This window comes from Oncorhynchus keta, chromosome 28, assembly GCF_023373465.1.
Source record: "Oncorhynchus keta strain PuntledgeMale-10-30-2019 chromosome 28, Oket_V2, whole genome shotgun sequence".
NCBI classification, from domain to species: Eukaryota; Metazoa; Chordata; class Actinopteri; order Salmoniformes; family Salmonidae; genus Oncorhynchus; species Oncorhynchus keta.
In genome coordinates this window covers 72,696,329-72,717,995 of record NC_068448.1, presented here as the reverse complement: position 1 = coordinate 72,717,995, position 21,667 = coordinate 72,696,329, and the positions used below count along the sequence as shown (strand labels likewise).

General features: G+C 41.6%; 1 protein-coding gene across 3 annotated transcripts in view; it reads left to right on the top strand.

The window, feature by feature from the left end:
* The first annotated feature begins 11,062 nt into the window (after positions 1-11,062).
* LOC118372622 (piezo-type mechanosensitive ion channel component 2-like) overlaps positions 11,063-21,667 on the top strand; it is a 213,790-nt gene continuing 203,185 nt past the window's right edge. For all 3 annotated transcript variants that reach the window (XM_052483863.1, XM_052483862.1, XM_052483861.1), the window contains exon 1: positions 11,063-11,932. In XM_052483863.1, coding sequence (XP_052339823.1) covers positions 11,869-11,932 — 64 coding nt within the window. In that variant the 5' untranslated portion in view covers positions 11,063-11,868. The remainder of the gene's footprint in view (positions 11,933-21,667) is intronic.

Sequence of the window (21,667 nt, the reverse complement as noted above, 5' to 3'; positions counted from 1 at the left end):
ATATATATATATATATACATTTCTGACACACTTAGTGACGTAGCAAGATTTGTCATTATTTATGTTTTATTTATGTTTTCGGAAATCCAAGTTGTTAGAGATTGTGTAGGCCTATTATTTGTATGTTATTTAATGTCATTTTATTTTGGAAATGCCAAGACCATGTGTCGTATTATGTAATCTCCAGCACAAACCCATCTGTATCGTCTCAGATCCAGTGAAACCAGTTATGCACTGGGTGCACAATGGGAGGATCAGTCGATTGAGGCTCACCACCTCAAAAGTATCTGGTAGAATGCATTTCAATAGAGTTAACCCAGCTACATGTGTTTTCACCTAATTCTAACCCTAGGGGGAATATCTAGCCTATCATGTCTGATATCATTCTCTAAATCTCTCTCTCTTTACCACACATTGTAATCATCCAGTCCTTTCTTAAATCTTTTAAATTATATATTTGTATTTATTTATTTCACCATTATTTAACCTTGTAAGCCAGTTGAAAACAAGTTCTCATTTACAACTGTGACCTGGCCAAGATAAAGCAAAGCAGTGTGACACAAACAACAACACAGAGTAACACATGGAATAAACATACAGTCAATAATACAATAGAAAGGTCTATATACAATGGGTGCAAATGAAGTAAGATTAGGCCATAGTGGCCTAATGAAGCAATAAATAGGCCATAGTGGCGAAATAATTCAAATATAGCAATTAAACACTGGGGTGATAGATGTGCAGAAGAGGAATGTGCAATTAGAGATACTGGGGTGAAAAGGAGCAAAAAAATAAAATAACAATATGGGGATGAGGTAGTTGGGTGGGCTATTTACAGATAGGCTATGTACAGGTGCAATGATCTGTAAACTGCTCTGACAGCTGATGCTTAAAGTTAGTGAGGGAGTTATGAGTCTCCAGCTTCAGTGATGTTTGCAAGACGTTCCAGTCATTGGCAGCAGAGAACTGGAAGGAAAGCCGGCCAAAGGAGGAGATGGCTTTGGGGGTGACCAGTGAAATATACCTGCTGGAGTGTGTGCTACGGGTGGGTGCTGCTATGGTGACCAGGGAGCTGAGATAAGGGAGGGCTTTACCTAGCAAAGACTTATAGATGACCTGGAGCCAGTGAGTTTGGCGATGAATATGAAGCGAGGGCCAGCCAACGCGAGTGTACAGGTCGCAGTGGTGGGTAGTATATGGGGCTTTGGTGACAAAACGGATGGCACTGTGATAGACTGCATCCAATTTGCTGAGTAGAGTGTTTGAGGCTATTTTGTAAATGACATCCCCAAAGTCAAGGATCAGTAGGATAGTCAGTTTTACGAGGGTATGTTTGGCAGCATGAGTGAAGGATGTTTTGTTGCGAAATAGGAAGCCAATTCTAGATTTAATTTTGGATTGGAGACACTTAATATGAGTCTGGAAGGAGAGTTTACAGTCTAACCAGACACCTAGGTATTTGTAGTTGTCCACATATTCTAAGTCAGAACCGCCCAGGGTAGTGAGGCTAGACGGGCGGGCAGTTGCGGGCAGAAATCTGTTGAAGAGCATGCATTTAGTTGTACTGGCATTTAAGAGCAGTTGGAAGGCACGGAAGTAGAGTTGTTTGGCATTGAAGCTCGTCTGGAGGTTTATTAACACAGCGTCCAAAGAAGGGCCAGAAGTATACAGAATGGAGTCGTCTGCGTAGAGGTGGATCAGAGAATCACCAGCAGCAAGACTGACATCATTGACATATACAGAGAAAAGAGTCAGCCAGAGAATTGAACCCTGTGGCACACCCATAGAGACTGCCAGAGGTCCGGACAGCAGGCCCTCCGATTTGACACACTGAACTCTGCCCCGACAGTCATTTGAGAAACCAAGGCTGTTGAGTCTGCCGATAAGAATGCAGTGATTGACAGAGTCGCATGCCTTGGCCAGGTCGATGAATATGGCGGGACAGTATTGTCTTTTATTGATGGCGGTTATAATATCGTTTAGGACCTTGAGTGTGGCTGAGGTGCACCCATGAACAGCTCGGAAACCTGATTGCATAGCGGAGACGGTACGGTGGGATTCGAAATGGTCGGTTTGTTAACTTGGCTTTCGAAGACCTTAGAAAGGCAGGGTAGAATAGATATAGGTCTGTCATAGTTTGGGTCTAGAGTGTCTTCCCCTTTGAAGAAGGGGATGACCAAGGCAGCTTTCCAATCTTTGGGGATCTCAGACGATATGAAAGAGGGGTTGAACAGGCTAGTAATCGGGGTTATAACAATTGCAGCGGATAATTTTAGAAAGAGAGGGTCCAGATTGTCTAGCCCAGTTAATTTGTCGGGGTCCAGATTATGCAGCTCTTTCAGAACATCGGCTATCTGGATTTGGGTGAAGGAGAAATGGGGGAGACTTGCGCAAGTTGCTGTGGGGGGTGCAGAGCTGTTGACCAGGGTAGGGTAGCCAGGTGGAAAGCATGGCCAGCCATAGAAAATTTAAATTCTCGATTATCGTAGATTTATCGGTGGTGACAGTATTTCCTAGCCTCAGTGCAGTGGGCAGCTGGGAGGAGGTGCTCTTATTCTCCATGGACTTTACAGTGTCCCAGAACTTTTTGGAGTTTGTGCTACAGGATGATTAGGATTATGGAGAGAAGAGTTTACAAGGGAGCTCTTTGAGAGACTTCACTTTGATCTTCAAGATTTAATGCAGTCTACATTTCGACACATTCGTGGTCGTGGATACAATTTTATCCATCGGGGAGGCGGTGACAGCACGCCAGACGATATCACTTGGTGCAGTGTTAATTCTACTCGCCGCGGCATCTTTCTCTCATCATCACTGGATACGAATGCGTCTGCAGTCGTTGTCTGTGTTTACTTGCAAGACGTTTCGTTCTACGTGCCCAATGCCGTTTGTTATGCTGTCTGACTGAGTAAAATACAATCTTGTTTATTCAAGAGTTTTCCTCAACAAATATTATTTACTGGATTTATTTATAGGCTACAGGTTGACAATGGCAACCAAATAAAATGGAGTTGCTTTCGTCTAGTTCCAGGTTCCAGATTGGTCTTGTCTCATCAACGTCTAGCAATGGCTAGAGAGTCGTTTTGCGACTATCAACGTCATTCCAATCCGAAATAGAATCGTACATATCGAAGGTACTGGGGTACTAATGTAAGAAATAACACGTAAAAAAAACAAAAAACTGCATAGTTTCCTAGGAACGCGAAGCGAGGCGACCATCTCTGTCGGCGCCGGAAGTAAAGCACAGTATTCCACTAGGTGTCACTGCTGTTACAGGGTATTACCTAATGAACATGACCCCGGTCTAATGGGCCTCATATCAGGTACCTTTACAATCCAACGGCAATACAGTGATGTATTTTGGCCTTAGACTCTCCTTGAATAGCCTGGTCCCAGGTCTGTTTGGGCTTTCTCTTCAATGCATATGTGGCCATTGTCATGCCAAACATGACTACAGAGCACAAACAGATCTGGGACCAGGGGCCTTATATCTCAATTATCTCGGAGTGGGAGTGCTGGTTTAGGATCAGTTTTGCTTTTTTGGATCACAATAAATATGATTGGGGGGTGCAGGGCCTCCCGGGTGGCACAGTGGTTAAGGGCGCTGTACTCCAGCGCCAGCTGTGCCACCAGAGACCCTGGGTTCACGCCCAGGCTCTGTCGTAACCGGCCGCGACCGGCAGGTCCGGGTTAGGGAGGGTTTGGCCGGTAGGTAGGGAAATCCTTGTCTCACTGCGCACTAGCGACCCCTGTGGCGGGCCGGGCGCAGTGTGCGCTAACCAAGGTTGCCAGGTGTTTACTCCGACACATTGGTGCGGCTGGCTTCCGGGTTGGATGGCTCTGTGTTAAGAAGCAGTGCGGCTTGGTTGGGCTGTGAATCGGAGGACGCATGACTTTCAACCTTCGTCTCTCCCGAGCCACACTGCTCGGAATTGGGAAGAAAAGATCAGCACTTACTCTGAGACAACGCTTGATACACACGGCTCTAGGCTACTCCTAGGGTGAGGGTGAGGATAATCGGCAGCTCAACCCTGGCCCTGTGACTGATAGCCACAGGGGCGGCTGAGGCCCACTACCAGTATGAGCTGCACTGCTGGGACATCGCCGCCACTACTGTTGTCATCCGAGAGGCCGGGGGAGTTGTCATAGGCACCACAGGTGGGGGTTCTAGAAAAGAATACAATAGATTATTTGACTCCCTGTCAATGATGGGTGATAGGGATCGGTTTTTACAAACAGTTAGTGTTTATTTACATCAGGCTTATAATTTGTACTGTATGTCCCTGTATTCTGGTCTCAAACTGAGCTCTCATCTGAACGGTTGTCCTGGAGGAGGCAGCAATGAGATGGGTATATTAGCTAGAGCTTACACTTGAGCAAATAACTAACGAGGTCCCACAGAATGCAAAGAACTCATGCTGTTATTATGGAAAAGTTCCTAGGGTTTCATTAAATCAGTTCTTATTGGCTTTCACTTTTTTTGTGATAGACATGGTAACTTTTAAAAAGAGAATGTACAATTTGTTATTTGATAGTATAGTTGCTATCTCTTGAGTGATGACGTATGGACTGTGCCCTTCCGAAGCCTTTGTGAGGCTGAGCCTGATATCTGTCTGAAGAAGTGGCTGGCTGCCCGCGTTGTTCATCTCTTCTTCCCCAGGCCTGGGGTGTTGCACAAAAGGACCACTGTTGAGAGACGGAGGGACTGGGCGTGAGCTCGGGATCATGTGGTCAGCTGCCGTTCAGTCTCTGGCAGGCCAGAAGCTCAGCTATCAGCTCCTTCCCTGAAATGTAGGAGAAGACTCTATTCAACCTTTCAACCAGTTCCAAAAGTCTCTGGTAGTGGGCCGCAGTGTTGCCTGAATGGAAATTAGATTTAGATTTGTTTTGTTAGTGGGGAGGCTTTTGGTGGTTAGGTTTAGAACTGATTCATGTGTTTATTTATAATTTCTTTATAGAATATGTGGTTATAAGTGTGTTTTGATGGATGTGGGAGTTACATAAAATGTGTGCTTATGTTCCAGGGGGTCCTCTCGACCTCATGTCCTGAAGTGGTTGCTGCAGGAACCCACAACATGGCCAGTTACATCGTCCAGCAACTGCAGCCAATCGGCTACGAGTGGGATGACAGTGACCCTGGTTTGCAAAAGTAAAAGTCGACCTCCATCTATCCAGTGGATTCTCCTCCGCCTTTCACCTCAAATCATGAAATACTGCTGCAGAGAATGCAAGCCTGCTCTTTTTTAAAAGGAGATTTAGCTAAAACGTAATGTTCCTCCTTTTACAGTGTTTTTCCAACTGCTTACACACGTTTTCAAAACACTGCACACATAAAATGCAAAATGCCTTCAAAATCTCCTTCAAAATGTAACACTGCATTCAAAATGCCATAAACACATGTCAGAATGAAGCATTTGCATCAAATGGCAAACACTGCTTTCATAATAGTATATTTTTAGATATACCATATAAACACTGTTGTTGTAAATCTAAAGCTCTTTGGTCTTTCATAGGCTAAAATCTACATTTAAATACAATGTTCTACAGTGAAATTAATCTGCTGAGAGGGGTAACAAGTACACTGTAAACACCAATGCAATGTAGAAACAGAAAATATTTATTAGGCCAAACATTACTGTTGTATACAGTAGCATACAACAAAACCGGGGGGGGAAGTCTGCATGGCGTACAACCTTGGACTTTGTCCCCACATCACAAGATATGTTTTCTCTTGCCAAACATCGAGGGAATTATCTCCTAGCATGGCGTATCCAACCTTGGACAGAGGCAACCTCTATGTCCCCACATGGAGGGAAGTATCTCCTAGCATGGCGTATCCAACCTTGGACAGAGACAACCTCTATGTCCCCACATGGAGGGAAGTATCTCCTAGCATGGCGTATCCAACCTTGAACAGAGGCAACCTCTATGTCCCCACATGGAGGGAAGTACCTCCTAGCATGGCGTATCCAACCTTGGACAGAGGCAACCTCTATGTCCCCACATGGAGGGTAGTATCTCCTAGCATGGCGTATCCAACCTTGGACAGAGGCAACCTCTATGTCCCCACATGGAGGGAAGTATCTCCTAGCATGGCGTATCAACCTTGGACAGAGGCAACCTCTATGTCCCCACATGGAGGGAAGTATCTCCTAGCATGGCGTATCAACCTTGGACAGAGACAACCAACCTTGGACTATGTCCCCACATGGAGGGAAGTATCTCCTAGCATGGCGTATCCAACCTTGGACAGAGACAACCTCTATGTCCCCACATGGAGGGAAGTATCTCCTAGCATGGCGTATCCAACCTTGGACACCTCTGTGTCCCCACATGGAGGGAAGTATCTCCTAGCATGGCGTATCCAACCTTGGACAGAGGCAACCTCTATGTCCCCACATGGAGGGAAGTATCTCCTAGCATGGCGTATCCAACCTTGGACAGAGGCAACCTCTATGTCCCCACATGGAGGGCAATCCAACCTTGTATCTCCCCACATGGAGGGAAGTATCTCCTAGCATGGCGTATCCAACCTTGGACAGAGGCAACCTCTATGTCCCCACATGGAGGGAAGTATCTCCTAGCATGGCGTATCCAACCTTGGTCAGAGGCAACCTCTATGTCCCCACATGGAGAAAAGTATCTCCTAGCATGGCTTATCCAACCTTGGTCAGAGGCAACCTCTATGTCCCCACATGGAGAAAAGTATCTCCTAGCATGGCGTATCCAACCTTGGTCAGAGGCAACCTCTATGTCCCCACATGGAGAAAAGTATCTCCTAGCATGGCGTATCCAACCTTGGTCAGAGGCAACCTCTATGTCCCCACATGGAGGGAAGTATCTCCTAGTCAACCTCCATTGCCTGGAGGGAAGTATCTCCTAGCATGGCAATGGACAGGGCAACCTCTAAGTCATGTGTCCTCCATTGCCTGGAGAAGCGGCATTGGGCATAGGGTTCATACACTTTCCAGCGCCAGGCTGAGAACAATTCCTCTGGGATTTAGAAAAGGTGAATATGGGGGTAGGCACAAAACTACAAATTGTGGATGGGTGGCAAACCAGTTTTGGACCAGAACAGCCTGGTGAAAACTAACATTGTCCCATAAAACCACAAATCTAGCAGGCTCCTGATCTGGATCAGGGACAAGCATTGTGTAAATTGCATCCAGAAAAGTGAGCATATGGCCGGTGTTGTACGGACCCAGTGTGGCATTGTGATGGAGGACCCCGTTTTGAGTGATGGCAGCAGACATAGTTATATTACCCCCACGCTGTCCAGGGACATTGGTAAATGCCCTCTGTCCTATTACATTTCTTCCGCAGAAGCCTGGTTTTGGTGAGGTTGAAGCCAACCACATCCACATAAATAAATTCATGGCGAATTACATGGGCATCCAGCTCCAATACTCTCTGTAACAGACAAAAGGATATACAGATGAGTAAATATGGTCTGAAGTACTGGAAGTAGTGTTGCATACATACCTCTACAAAGTCATGTCACATATTCTTGACTCTGTCAGAGTATCTCTCAAATGGCACCTTGTAAAGTTGTTTCATCGTCACTCGGTGCCGTTGGAGGATGCGTTGTGTGGTCGACAGGCTTACAGCATTGATGCTGTTAAATATGGTGTCATTCTTCAAGATATGCTCTCTTATCTCTCGAATCCTAATTACATTGTTGGCCAAAACCATATTTATAATTGCAGTCTCTTGTACATCTGTAAACAAGCGTCCTCGTCCTCCATGATGTCTTTGCCTTTCCACTCTGTACAGAATTCAAACACAGTATGTGTTCAGCATAGGAACTGTAAACAATGTACAAAAAAATGTAGCACAGCATGATAACCAACCTCATTCATTCAATGCAGTGCAGTAAATGGATGGCTTAGAGTTACAAATGTTTATGCAATATTATGCAGTCATACGTATTTTACAGTACATTACTGTAATGCTGACATTGTCATTAGATATTTGCATACCTGTTCATGTCTGAAGGTTCGAATTATGGACGCCACTGTAAATCGACTCAAGTTGGGCTGGACTCAGTCCAGCCTCTCTCAGTCTCTCTCAGTCTCTCTCATGGTCAAACTGTGGTTGATCACATGATCAACAAGTGTTGCCCCAATCTCATCAGAGATGGCTGTCCTTCCTTCTCTTCTTTGCCCTTGTCCTCTTCTTCCTCTCCCTCCTACTCCTCTTGCTCTCTGTCCATTGTTGGCATCCATTGTTCAAAACAGGTAATCTGACCTTTGACCTATTTATAGGCCTATACTACAGTAAAGCTATTTGTGTTTGCGCACGTGAGGAGTGTGTGTGACCTGGTGAATAAGTGTAGCATTTTGATTGGTTGTGTTTGGAAAAGGAAAGCAAGTCACTTCCTGTTAGATTTTTGTGTTTTTGGTAAAGAATTGTGTGTAGTGTTTTGAAAAAAAGTGTTTCATGCAATTGACAACTGAGTCAAAGGCTGAGAAATAGCTTATGGTTTTAGATATTTTGTGTGTAGTTTTGCACTTTGAGTGAGAGGTTTCAAAAATCAGGTGACATGAAAAGATTTTGTGTGTAAGCAGTTGGAAAAAAACTGTAATATGGAAATCGTTTTACAGTTTATTGTAAGTATGCAATAATATACATGGCCAGAATCCTTTGTGACTACATTGACAGTAGTAATCACATAGACACTCCTTATCTCTTACAGTTGAAACACTGACTGAAGTTTGTCACCTTTAACTTGTTTGTTTTTTACTTTTCTAAATAATGGATCCTCGTACCAACAAAGGAAAATGATAAAGAATGTAGATGTGTTTTCAATGACGTAATGAAAAGAGTTGGACTAGATTTGTATGGAGCTAGAAGTTTTGGTTTGTAGTGATGGTTGTGGATGCTAAGACTTAAATCACTGCCAAAAATTATTTTCAGCACCGTTATTCACTATATTATATGAAAGAAATAAAACAATCCCAGTAAAATCTTATTTTCTTTTTGTTCTTGCCAGCTGTATCCCCCTGTTGTTGTTGGACTACACCTTTTCATTTGTTAGTGTTTTTTCCAGAAGTATTTTATGGCTATACAAGTAACAGCCAAAATAAAGGAACCCGAACTATAAAGTGTGTTAATAGGGCATCGGGCCAGATTCTACAAGTATCTGAAACTCTATTGGAGGGACCTACCAGGTACAACCATAAATCTGTAACCATGGGCACCCTCTTAGAAATCATCCTGACCAACTTGCCCTCTAAATACACCTCTGCTATCTTCAACCAGGATCTCAGCGATCACTCCCTCATTGCCCGTGTCCGTAATGGGTCAGCGATCAAAAGACCACCCCTCGTCACTGTCAAACGCTCTCTAAAACACTTCAGCGAGCAGGCCTTTCTAATCGACCTGGCCCCGGTATCTTGGAAGGATATTGACCTCATCCCGTCAGTACCTATACTGACGGGATGAGGTCAATATCCTTCCAAGATGCCTGGTTGCGCTTTAAAAGTGCTTTCCTCACCATCTGAAATAAGCATGCCCCATTCAAAAGATGTAGAACTGGTTCACCCCAGACTTAACTGCCTGTCACGCCCTGGTCTTAGGTATCTTTGTTTTCTTTATTATTTTGGTTAGGTCGGGGTGTGACATGGGGGATTTATGTGTTTTGTCTGGTCTGGGGTTGGGGTTGTTTCCTTTCTTGGTAGTTTGTAGGTCTATGGTTGCCTAGATTGGTTCTCAATTAGAGGCAGCTGTCTATTGTTGTCTCTGATGGGGAACCATATTTAGGCAGCCACGTTCTTTGGGTATTTTGTGGGTGATTGTCTTCTGTCTTAGTGTCATTACACCAGATAGGACTGTTTCGGTTTTCACTTTTGTTGTTTTGTAGTGTTCTCATGTATGGTCTTGATTAAACATGTTGAACTCTAACCACGCTGCATTTTGGTCCCCCTCTCCCTCAGCGGAAGAAAACCGTTACACTGCCCTTGACCAGCACAAAAACATCCTGTGGCATTCAGCATTAGTGTCGATTAGACCCTGCGATATGCAACTTTTCAGGGAAGTCAGGAACTAATACACACTACGTACAACTGGATTATCCTATATTAAGATGGTATTCAATAAATTGATGGTTTATATTTCGGTTAAAGTTTTTAGCTTTGGCATTCTATTAATTTAAAAATCATCTTGTTTAATTATTTCATATATTTTTTATGTGATAAGGCCACACAGAGGGACTATATGTCTTGTGATAGATTACACAAATTCTGGTAGTTTACTGGTAAACTTTTCCAGTATATACCTTCTCTTTGCAACCCTATTCAACCAAGCCTTTCATGTTGCCCCACTCAAAGACCGACAGATGTCGCTGTTGTATACATGATATTCATTGTATCCTATTCTTCTATAAAAGCAACTCGGGCCTGCTGCTGCACTAGTTGTTTTAGTTTGTGTAACAACAAAGCTAATGCGTTATAACAACCTATATCCACACTCTCCCTCAAACAAATCGTTGCACGAACTGTTTTGTAGCCTATGAATATGGCATATGTTTCTGATGCTAAGCAGCATTACGTTATGATGATGTATTGCTTGTAGGTGTAGCCTACACACGGCCTACATGTTTTATTTATTTGTGTACAATAAATCAAGGAGCCTACAAAATCATAACCATATTCATATTCAGTTATTCATAATATAATCCTCAACTATTTTTACACAATTAGTGTAGGCTTAACAGTTTATTCACGAGAAAATACAATTACTATGTTACAACCATATATAATATAACATGGTCTATCTCTATGGTTTTAACTATTATATGAGATGATGTAGCTCATAAACAAATAATAGAACAATAGCGAACTAGCCTACTCGTCCCTGTGCAAGTCCCAAACCTTATTCCCCTTTTCCCGTTAGTCGCGTAAAATCGTCCCAGCTTGGAATCTGCGAGGGTTGGAGTTACCTGACCCAGAGGAGGGATTGGAATGCGGCCGCCACGCCTGCGGCTCTCACAGCTCTCAGGGGAGGAGCAACATATACTGGGCTACACGCTCACAGCCCTGCCCTGCGCCTACCTCCCGCTCCTCATTCGAGACCAGGCATCGTTCCCTAATTCTTGCCTGACTTCTCAATGGTGGAGTCATTTATCAGTTACAGGGTGGTCTTGTGAAGTTTTCATTGAAGGATGAGAAAAGTGTAATCATACGAGATGGTAAAACATTCATGCTGTACGGGAGCTGGGGCGTGAGCGAAGACTGTTATGTAGGCTTCTCCATAGGAAAGCATAGTCACGCTTTTACGCACTTCCAGGTGTCTTCTCTTACCAAACTAAAAGTGAATAAAGAAACCTGACGCTTGACAAACTGTGCTCACTATCCAAGGCCGGGATTATGAATTTGCAACTTGTTGATTGTTTTTCATAATTGTTTTCTATTTTAAGCGCGGTGCTGGAGTTATTTATTCACTATTAGGCCTATGCGCGATCCATAATCAAGACAACCGTTATCAGCAGGTAGTCTAATGTGGATAAATTGCAATGTTGTTGATTTGCTGTTACAACCACACTTTTTTTCTGCAAGAAATTGTAGGCTGCTCCGCGTGACGAGTGTTATCCTACTGGTCCAGATGTTTGGGATATTGGATGTGGGGTGTTGAAACTAGGATAGAGGACGCTGCCGTGCCTAAACTTTACTCGGCTGTTGGCTATGGTTTATCAAAAGCGCTGTTTTGGATTTGGACTTCTAAAAATAATGTCGGAGACAGCAACGGGACAATGCCCTCTCACCTGGACGTTGGAGAGAGCTGGACGGGTGCATTGAGATTCCCTTATGCCAGATAGCAGCGTATCATCATTAAATAGCTTTTCTGTTTATATTTCATAAATCCTAAGGAATGGCTTCCCAGGTGGTGTGCGGACTGGTCTTCAGGCTGCTGCTGCCAGTTTGTCTCGCTGCAGGTAAGTTCAAGGGGTTGCGCAATGCACATTTTATAACCTGTAGACTGTTGCTAAAAATTGCAGCTGCATTGATATTCAACAACAACAAAAAATACTAAATATCAAAAAGTTTTTGGTTTGTTTATTTGGAATTGACTAGGCCTATTGAATTGCAAACTTCAGTACAGACATAGTAGGCTATGTTTGACAATAGCACAACCACTTACAAAATAATATAATACCTATGATAATTATTATTGTTTTTATTATTACTGATTTAACACTTTGTCCTTCATCAGATACTGTTATGCAATGTCGCTAAAACTAACAAACCACTTACAGAATAATAACCTACAATTTATGCAAGTCATAAAACAAAATCGTAACTTTGGATTACTCTGACCAATAAAATGTGCCAATACCAAACCGATTTGAAGTAATAAAAGTACATACATTGATGCGGATAAACCTGTGTAATTGTTAAGATTAACGTCATCATTCAAATTGATTAAATATACTTTTTTTGCATTCTGAAATAACATGTTGGAAGCCTAATAGGGTGTTAAGAAGCCTAACGAAGAGCTAGAAAGCCATTGTAACAGAGATGTTCTAATCACTTCAGAGATAGAAAAGCTCTTATTGTCGTATATAATATGTATATAATATGTCATTTCTGAACACCTGAGCGTTAAACAGTTTTTTGCAGTTTATTAGAACAGGTTTTATGCTCAGACAATGAAAGATTTGTGTTAAAAAATTTAAATAATATATATATTTTAATGGATGTTGACTGACAAAGTTAGTTCGGTATAATAATTTGTTCTTAACTGACTTGCCTAATTAAATTAAGGTACAAAAAACAAGTCATTTTTTCAAAATAGCTCCTAACTGTTTTTCAAAATATTTTATTTGACTAGGCAAGTCAGTTAAGAACCAATTCTTATGTACAATGACAGCCTATGAGCAATGAGCAACTGCCTTGTTTAGGGGAAGAACAACAGATTTTTACCTTGTCAGCTCAGGGAGTCGATCTAGCAACTTTTCGGTTACTGATCCAATGCTCTAACCACTAGGCCACCCCTTTGAATGATTCAAACTTGGAAGGTTCTCTTGGCAGCTGTGGATGGGTTGGGTTTAGGGTTCGATGTTTACTGTGAATGGTGTGTCCAGTAGCAGCAGGATACCGTTGTCCTGGTCTGTGTTCCACTTCCTACGGTCGCCACTGTCGATATCAGAATCAGAAACTCCCCAATTACACAACACAAAAATTACTCCTGTTCTTGAAGTATGTGGAATCATCTGGCTTTACAAACAAACCACAGGGAGCAAGCAAATGCCTGTTTTCATGCCTCAAATCACTAGTCAAATTCTATATATGTTTTATAACACAATGTGATGTTAAGGATGTGTGGTGAAAATTCATTTATACAAAATAAATCAATTTCTAAGGATCAGAGTGGTGAGATATTGGACCATACACCCTTTACTGTAAATGATTGGTCACATTGTTTGGATCAACCTTACCACACACTGCCTCGGGAATCAGTCTCAGAGTTGTGTTTGATATCATTCAACATATTTATTCAGCATCAACATCTTGTATTTATGTACTAAAGACTGTAATGGTATTCCTTCTTTATATAAGTGGTCCTTCTGTAGCTCAGTTGGTAGAGCATGGCGCTTGTAACGCCAGGGTAGTGGGTTCATCCCAGGGACCACCCATACGTAGAATGTATGCACACATGACTGTAAGTCGCTTTGGAAATAAAAGTTCGTAACTGACTAAAATGGCATAAAAAAATATTTATTATTATTATTATTATATTAAGGGTCCTGCGTGGTGCAGCGGTCTAAGACACTGCATTTCAGTGCTAGAGGTGTCACTACAGACACCCTGCTTCGAATCCAGGCTGTATCACAAACAGCAGTGATTGGGAATCCCATAGGGTGGTGCACAATTGGCCCAGCATTGTCCGGGTTTGGCTGGTGTACGCCGTCATTGTAAATAAGAATTTGTTCTTAACTGACTTGCCTAGTTAAATGAAAGTGTAAAAAAAATAAAGACTGTATGGTTGGTTGGTATTCCTCCTTTATAAAGACTATATGGTTGGTTGGTATTCCTCCTTTATAAAGACTATATGGTTGGTTGGTATTCCTCCTTTATAAAGACTATATGGTTGGTTGGTATTCCTCCTTTATAAAGACTATATGGTTGGTTGGTATTCCTCCTTTATAAAGACTATATGGTTGGTTGGTATTCCTTCTTTATAAAGACTATATGGTTGGTATTCCTCCTTTATAAAGACTATATGGTTGGTATTCCTCCTTTATAAAGACTATATGGTTGGTTGGTATTCCTCCTTTATAAAGACTATATGGTTGGTATTCCTCCTTTATAAAGACTATATGGTTGGTATTCCTCCTTTATAAAGACTATGGTTGGTTGGTATTCCTCCTTTATAAAGACTATATGGTTGGTATTCCTCCTTTATAAAGACTATATGGTTGGTTGGTATTCCTCCTTTATAAAGACTATATGGTTGGTTGGTATTCCTCCTTTATAAAGACTGTATGGTTGGTTGGTATTCCTCCTTTATAAAGACTATATGGTTGGTTGGTATTCCTCCTTTATAAAGACTATATGGTTGGTTGGTATTCTTCCTTTATGAAACTATATGGTTGGTATACCTCCTTTATAAAGACTATATGGTTGGTTGGTATTCCTTCTTTATAAAGACTATATGGTTGGTATTCCTCCTTTATAAAGACTATATGGTTGGTATTCCTCCTTTATAAAGACTATATGGTTGGTTGGTATTCCTCCTTTATAAAGACTATATGGTTGGTATTCCTCCTTTATAAAGACTATATGGTTGGTATTCCTCCTTTATAAAGACTATGGTTGGTTGGTATTCCTCCTTTATAAAGACTATATGGTTGGTATTCCTCCTTTATAAAGACTATATGGTTGGTTGGTATTCCTCCTTTATAAAGACTATAGGGTTGGTTGGTATTCCTCCTTCATAAAGACTATATGGTTGGTTGGTATTCCTCCTTTCGAAAGACTATTGTTGGTTGGTATTCCTCCTTTATAAAGACTATATGGTTGGTTGGTATTCCTCCTTTATAAAGACTATATGGTTGGTTGGTATTCCTCCTTTATAAAGACTATATGGTTGGTATTCCTCCTTTATAAAGACTATATGGTTGGTTGGTATTCCTCCTTTATAAAGACTATATGGTTGGTATTCCTCCTTTATAAAGACTATATGGTTGGTATTCCTCCTTTATAAAGACTATGGTTGGTTGGTATTCCTCCTTTATAAAGACTATATGGTTGGTATTCCTCCTTTATAAAGACTATATGGTTGGTTGGTATTCCTCCTTTATAAAGACTATATGGTTGGTATTCCTCCTTTATAAAGACTATATGGTTGGTTGGTATTCCTCCTTTATAAAGACTATATGGTTGGTATTCCTCCTTTATAAAGACTATATGGTTGGTATTCCTCCTTTATAAAGACTATGGTTGGTTGGTATTCCTCCTTTATAAAGACTATATGGTTGGTATTCCTCCTTTATAAAGACTATATGGTTGGTTGGTATTCCTCCTTTATAAAGACTATATGGTTGGTATTCCTCCTTTATAAAGACTATATGGTTGGTTGGTATTCCTCCTTTATAAGGACTATATGGTTGGTTGGTATTCCTCCTTCATAAAGACTATATGGTTGGTTGGTATTCCTCCTTTATAAAGACTCTATGGTTGGTATTCCTCCTTTATAAAGACTATATGGTTGGTTGGTATTCCTCCTTTATAAAGACTATATGGTTGGTATTCCTCCTTTATAAAGACTATATGGTTGGTTGGTATTCCTCCTTTATAAAGACTATATGGTTGGTTGGTATTCCTCCTTTATAAAGACTATATGGTTGGTATTCCTCCTTTATAAAGACTATATGGTTGGTTGGTATTCCTCCTTTATAAAGACTATATGGTTGGTATTCCTCCTTTATAAAGACGATATGGTTGGTTGGTATTCCTCCTTTATAAAGACTATAGGGTTGGTTGGTATTCCTCCTTCATAAAGACTATATGGTTGGTTGGTATTCCTCCTTTATAAAGACTATATGGTTGGTTGGTATTCCTCCTTTATAAAGACTATATGGTTGGTTGGTATTCCTCCTTTATAAAGACTATATGGTTGGTATTCCTCCTTTATAAAGACTATATGGTTGGTTGGTATTCCTCCTTTATAAAGACTATATGGTTGGTATTCCTCCTTTATAAAGACTATATGGTTGGCATTCCTCCTTTATAAAGACTATATGGTTGGTATTCCTCCTTTATAAAGACAATATGGTTGGTTGGTATTCCTCCTTTATAAAGACTATATGGTTGGTATTCCTCCTTTATAAAAACTATATGGTTGGTTGGTATTCCTCCTTTATAAAGACTATATGGTTGGTTGGTATTCCTCCTTTATAAAGACTATATGGTTGGTTGGTATTCCTCCTTTATAAAGACTATATGGTTGGTTGGTATTCCTCCTTTATAAAGACAATATGGTTGGTTGGTATTCCTCCTTCATAAAGACTATATGGTTGGTTGGTATTCCTCCTTTATAAAGACTATATGGTTGGTATTCCTCCTTTATAAAGACGATATGGTTGGTTGGTATTCCTCCTTTATAAAGACTATAGGGTTGGTTGGTATTCCTCCTTCATAAAGACTATATGGTTGGTTGGTATTCCTCCTTTATAAAGACTATATGGTTGGTTGGTATTCCTCCTTTATAAAGACTATATGGTTGGTTGGTATTCCTCCTTTATAAAGACTATATGGTTGGTATTCCTCCTTTATAAAGACTATATGGTTGGTTGGTATTCCTCCTTTATAAAGACTATATGGTTGGTATTCCTCCTTTATAAAGACTATATGGTTGGTATTCCTCCTTTATAAAGACTATATGGTTGGTATTCCTCCTTTATAAAGACAATATGGTTGGTTGGTATTCCTCCTTTATAAAGACTATATGGTTGGTATTCCTCCTTTATAAAGACTATATGGTTGGTTGGTATTCCTCCTTTATAAATCAAATCAAATCAAATTTATTTATATAGCCCTTCGTACATCAGCTGATATCTCAAAGTGCTGTACAGAAACCCAGCCTAAAACCCCAAACAGCAAACAATGCAGGTGTAAAAGCACAGTGGCTAGGAAAAACTCCCTAGAAAGGCCAAAACCTAGGAAGAAACCTAGAGAGGAACCGGGCTATGTGGGGTGGCCAGTCCTCTTCTGGCTGTGCCGGGTAGAGATTATAACAGAACATGACCAAGATGTTCAAATGTTCATAAATGACCAGCATGGTCGAATAATAATAAGGCAGAACAGTTGAAACTGGAGCAGCAGCACAGTCAGGTGGACTGGGGACAGCAAGGAGCCTTCATGTCAGGTAGTCCTGGGGCACGGTCCTAGGGCTCAGGTCAGTTGAAACTGGAGCAGGAGCATGGCCAGGTGGACTGGGGACAGCAAGGAGTCCTCATGTCAGGTAGTCCTGGGACATGGTCCTAGGGCTCAGGTCCTCCGAGAGAGAGAAAGAAAGAGAGAAGGAGAGAATTAGAGAACGCACACTTAGATTCACACAGGACACCGAATAGGACAGGAGAAGTACTCCAGATATAACAAACTGACCCTAGCCCCGACACATAAACTACTGCAGCATAAATACTGGAGGCTGAGACAGGAGGGGTCAGGAGACACTGTGGCCCCATCCGAGGACACCCCGGACAGGGCCAAACAGGAAGGATATAACCCCACCCACTTTGCCAAAGCACATCCCCCACACCACTAGAGGGATATCTTCAACCACCAACTTACCATCCTGAGACAAGGCCGAGTATAGCCCACAAGGATCTCCGCCACGGTACAACCCAAGGGGGGCAACCCAGACAGGCCGACCACAACAGTGAATCAACCCACCCAGGTGACGCACCCCCCCAGGGACGGCACGAGAGAGCCCCAGCAAGCCAGTGACTCAGCCCCGTAACAGGGTTAGAGGCAGAGAATCCCAGTGGAAAGAGGGGAACCGGCCAGGCAGAGACAGCAAGGGCGGTTCGTTGCTCCAGAGCCTTTCCGTTCACCTTCCCACTCCTGGGCCAGACTACACTCAATCATATGACCCACTGAAGAGATGAGTCTTCAGTAAAGACTTAAAGGTTGAGACCGAGTTTGCGTCTCTGACATGGGTAGGCAGACCGTTCCATAAAAATGGAGCTCTATAGGAGAAAGCCCTGCCTCCAGCTGTTTGCTTAGAAATTCTAGGGACAATTAGGAGGCCTGCGTCTTGTGACCGTAGCGTACGTGTAGGTATGTACGGCAGGACCAAATCAGAGAGGTAGGTAGGAGCAAGCCCATGTAATGCTTTGTAGGTTAGCAGTAAAACCTTGAAATCAGCCCTTGCTTTGACAGGAAGCCAGTGTAGAGAGGCTAGCACTGGAGTAATATGATCAAATTTTTTGGTTCTAGTCAGGATTCTAGCAGCCGTATTTAGCACTAACTGAAGTTTATTTAGTGCTTTATCCGGGTAGCCGGAAAATAGAGCATTGCAGTAGTCTAACCTATAAAGACTATATGGTTGGTTGGTATTCCTCCTTTATAAAGACTATATGGTTGGTTGGTATTCCTCCTTTATAAAGACTATATGGTTGGTTGGTATTCCTCCTTTATAAAGACAATATGGTTGGTTGGTATTCCTCCTTCATAAAGACTATATGGTTGGTTGGTATTCCTCCTTTATAAAGACTATGGTTGGTTGGTATTCCTCCTTTATAAAGACTCTATGGTTGGTATTCCTCCTTTATAAAGACTATATGGTTGGTTGGTATTCCTCCTTTATAAAGACTATATGGTTGGTATTCCTCCTTTATAAAGACTATATGGTTGGTTGGTATTCCTCCTTTATAAAGACTATATGGTTGGTATTCCTCCTTTATAAAGACTATATGGTTTGTTGGTATTCCTCCTTTATAAAGACTATAGGGTTGGTTGGTATTCCTCCTTCATAAAGACTATATGGTTGGTTGGTATTCCTCCTTTATAAAGACTATATGGTTGGTTGGTATTCCTCCTTTCCATGACAGACTGACCAGGTGAATCCAGGTGAAAGCTATGATCCCTTATTGATGTCACTTGTTAAATCCTCTTCAATCAGTGTAGATGAAGGGGAGGAGACAGGCTAACAAAGGATTTTTAAGCCTTGAGACAATAGAGACATGGATTGTGTAGCTGTGCCATTTAGAGGGTGAATGGCAAAAGATGTAAGTGCCGTTGAATGGGGTAAGGTAGTAGATTGCCAGGCGCACCAGTTTGAGTCAAGAACTGCAACTCTGCTGGGTTTTTCACACTCAACGGTTTTCCGTATGTATCAAGAATGGTCCACCACTCAAAGGACTTCCATCCAGCTTGACACACCTGTGGGAAGCATTGGAGTCAACATGGGCCAGCATCCCTGTGGAACGCTTTCGACACCTTGTATAGTCCATGCCCCGACGAATTGAGGCTGTTTTGAGGGCAAAAGGGGGTGCAACTCAATATTAGGAAGGTGTTCTTAATGTTTTATCCAATGAGTGTATACGTTCTACTGTTTATTGAATGCCTAAATGGCTTCACCTCAAAGGAGAATGAGTGTATTGGTTTATGCTATGCCACCAACTCATTCCTTAAACTGTGGTTAGTGTGGCAGTGGTGTAGTTAATTTGGCAGTGGTGTAGTCAGTTTGGCAGTGGTATCGTCAGTTTGGCAGTCATGTTTCAGCACATCCCAAACCAGATGAAAGATGTTATATTACTAGTCCTCCCTCTTCCTGAAAGATGTTATATCACTAGTCCTCCCACTTCCTGAAAGATTATATATTACTAGTCCTCCCTCTTCCTGAAAGATTATATATTACTAGTCCTCCCTCTTCCTGAAAGATTATATATCACTAGTCCTCCCTCTTCCTGAAAGATTATATATCACTAGTCCTCCCTCTTCCTGAAAGATGTTATATCACTAGTCCTCCCTCTTCCTGAAAGATTATATATCACTAGTCCTCCCTCTTCCTGAAAGATTATATATCACTAGTCCTCCCTCTTCCTGAAAGATTATATATCACTAGTCCTCCCTCTTCCTGAAAGATGTTATATCACTAGTCCTCCCTCTTCCTGAAAGATGTTATATCACTAGTCCTCCCTCTTCCTGAAAGATGTTATATCACTAGTCCTCCCACTTCCTGAAAGATTATATATTACTAGTCCTCCCTCTTCCTGAAAGATTATATATCACTAGTCCTCCCTCTTCCTGAAAGATGTTATATCACTAGTCCTCCCTCTTCCTGAAAGATGTTATATCACTAGTCCTCCCTCTTCCTGAAAGATTATATATCACTAGTCCTCCCTCTTCCTGAAAGATGTTATATCACTAGTCCTCCCTCTTCCTGAAAGATTATATATTACTAGTCCTCCCTCTTCCTGAAATATTATATATTACTAGTCCTCCCTCTTCCTGAAAGATGTTATATCACTAGTCCTCCCTCTTCCTGAAAGATTATATATCACTAGTCCTCCCTCTTCCTGAAAGATTATATATCACTAGTCCTCCCTCTTCCTGAAAGATTATGTATCACTAGTCCTCCCTCTTCCTGAAAGATTATATATCACTAGTCCTCCCTCTTCCTGAAAGATTATATATCACTAGTCCTCCCTCTTCCTGAAAGATGTTATATCACTAGTCCTCCCTCTTCCTGAAAGATTATATATCACTAGTCCTCCCTCTTCCTGAAAGATTATATATCACTAGTCCTCCCTCTTCCTGAAAGATTATATATCACTAGTCCTCCCTCTTCCTGAAAGATTATATATCACTAGTCCTCCCTCTTCCTGAAAGATTATATATCACTAGTCCTCCCTCTTCCTGAAAGATTATATATCACTAGTCCTCCCTCTTCCTGAAAGATTATATATCACTAGTCCTCCCTTCTTTATATATTACCCTGAAAGAAAGATGTTATATCACTAGTCCTCCCCTGAAAGATTATATATTACTTCCTGAAAGATTATATATCACTAGTCCTCCCTCTTCCTGAAAGATTATATATCACTAGTCCTCCCTCTTCCTGAAAGATTATATATCACTAGTCCTCCCTCTTCCTGAAAGATTATATATCACTAGTCCTCCCTCTTCCTGAAAGATTATATATCACTAGTCCTCCCTCTTCCTGAAAGATTATATATCACTAGTCCTCCCTCTTCCTGAAAGATGTTATATCACTAGTCCTCCCTCTTCCTGAAAGATTATATATCACTAGTCCTCCCTCTTCCTGAAAGATTATATATCACTAGTCCTCCCTCTTCCTGAAAGATTATATATCACTAGTCCTCCCTCTTCATGCTTGTTTCCCCTCCTTTTTCAGTCCTGAGATACAGTGGGCTTTTATTTGACTCTGTGCAGTCTGTTTCATGAGACGCCCACAAGACGAGCAGGCATATAGAGTTTCAGAGTCCCCTGGTAATGTCATTGTCCAGCGACATGTCTATTCCATGATTTGTGGTTTATCTCACTTGTTTATACAGACCTATCAAATTTGTGCGCTGCTGATTGAGATCTCTTGTTTTGGAGGAGTTCAGTCGTTTTGAAACTCCCCATGCCCATTACTGGCCAGATGATGAACATGTAGATGTCTATATTTCTGCAAGTGTCCCCATGTGTGCTTTAAG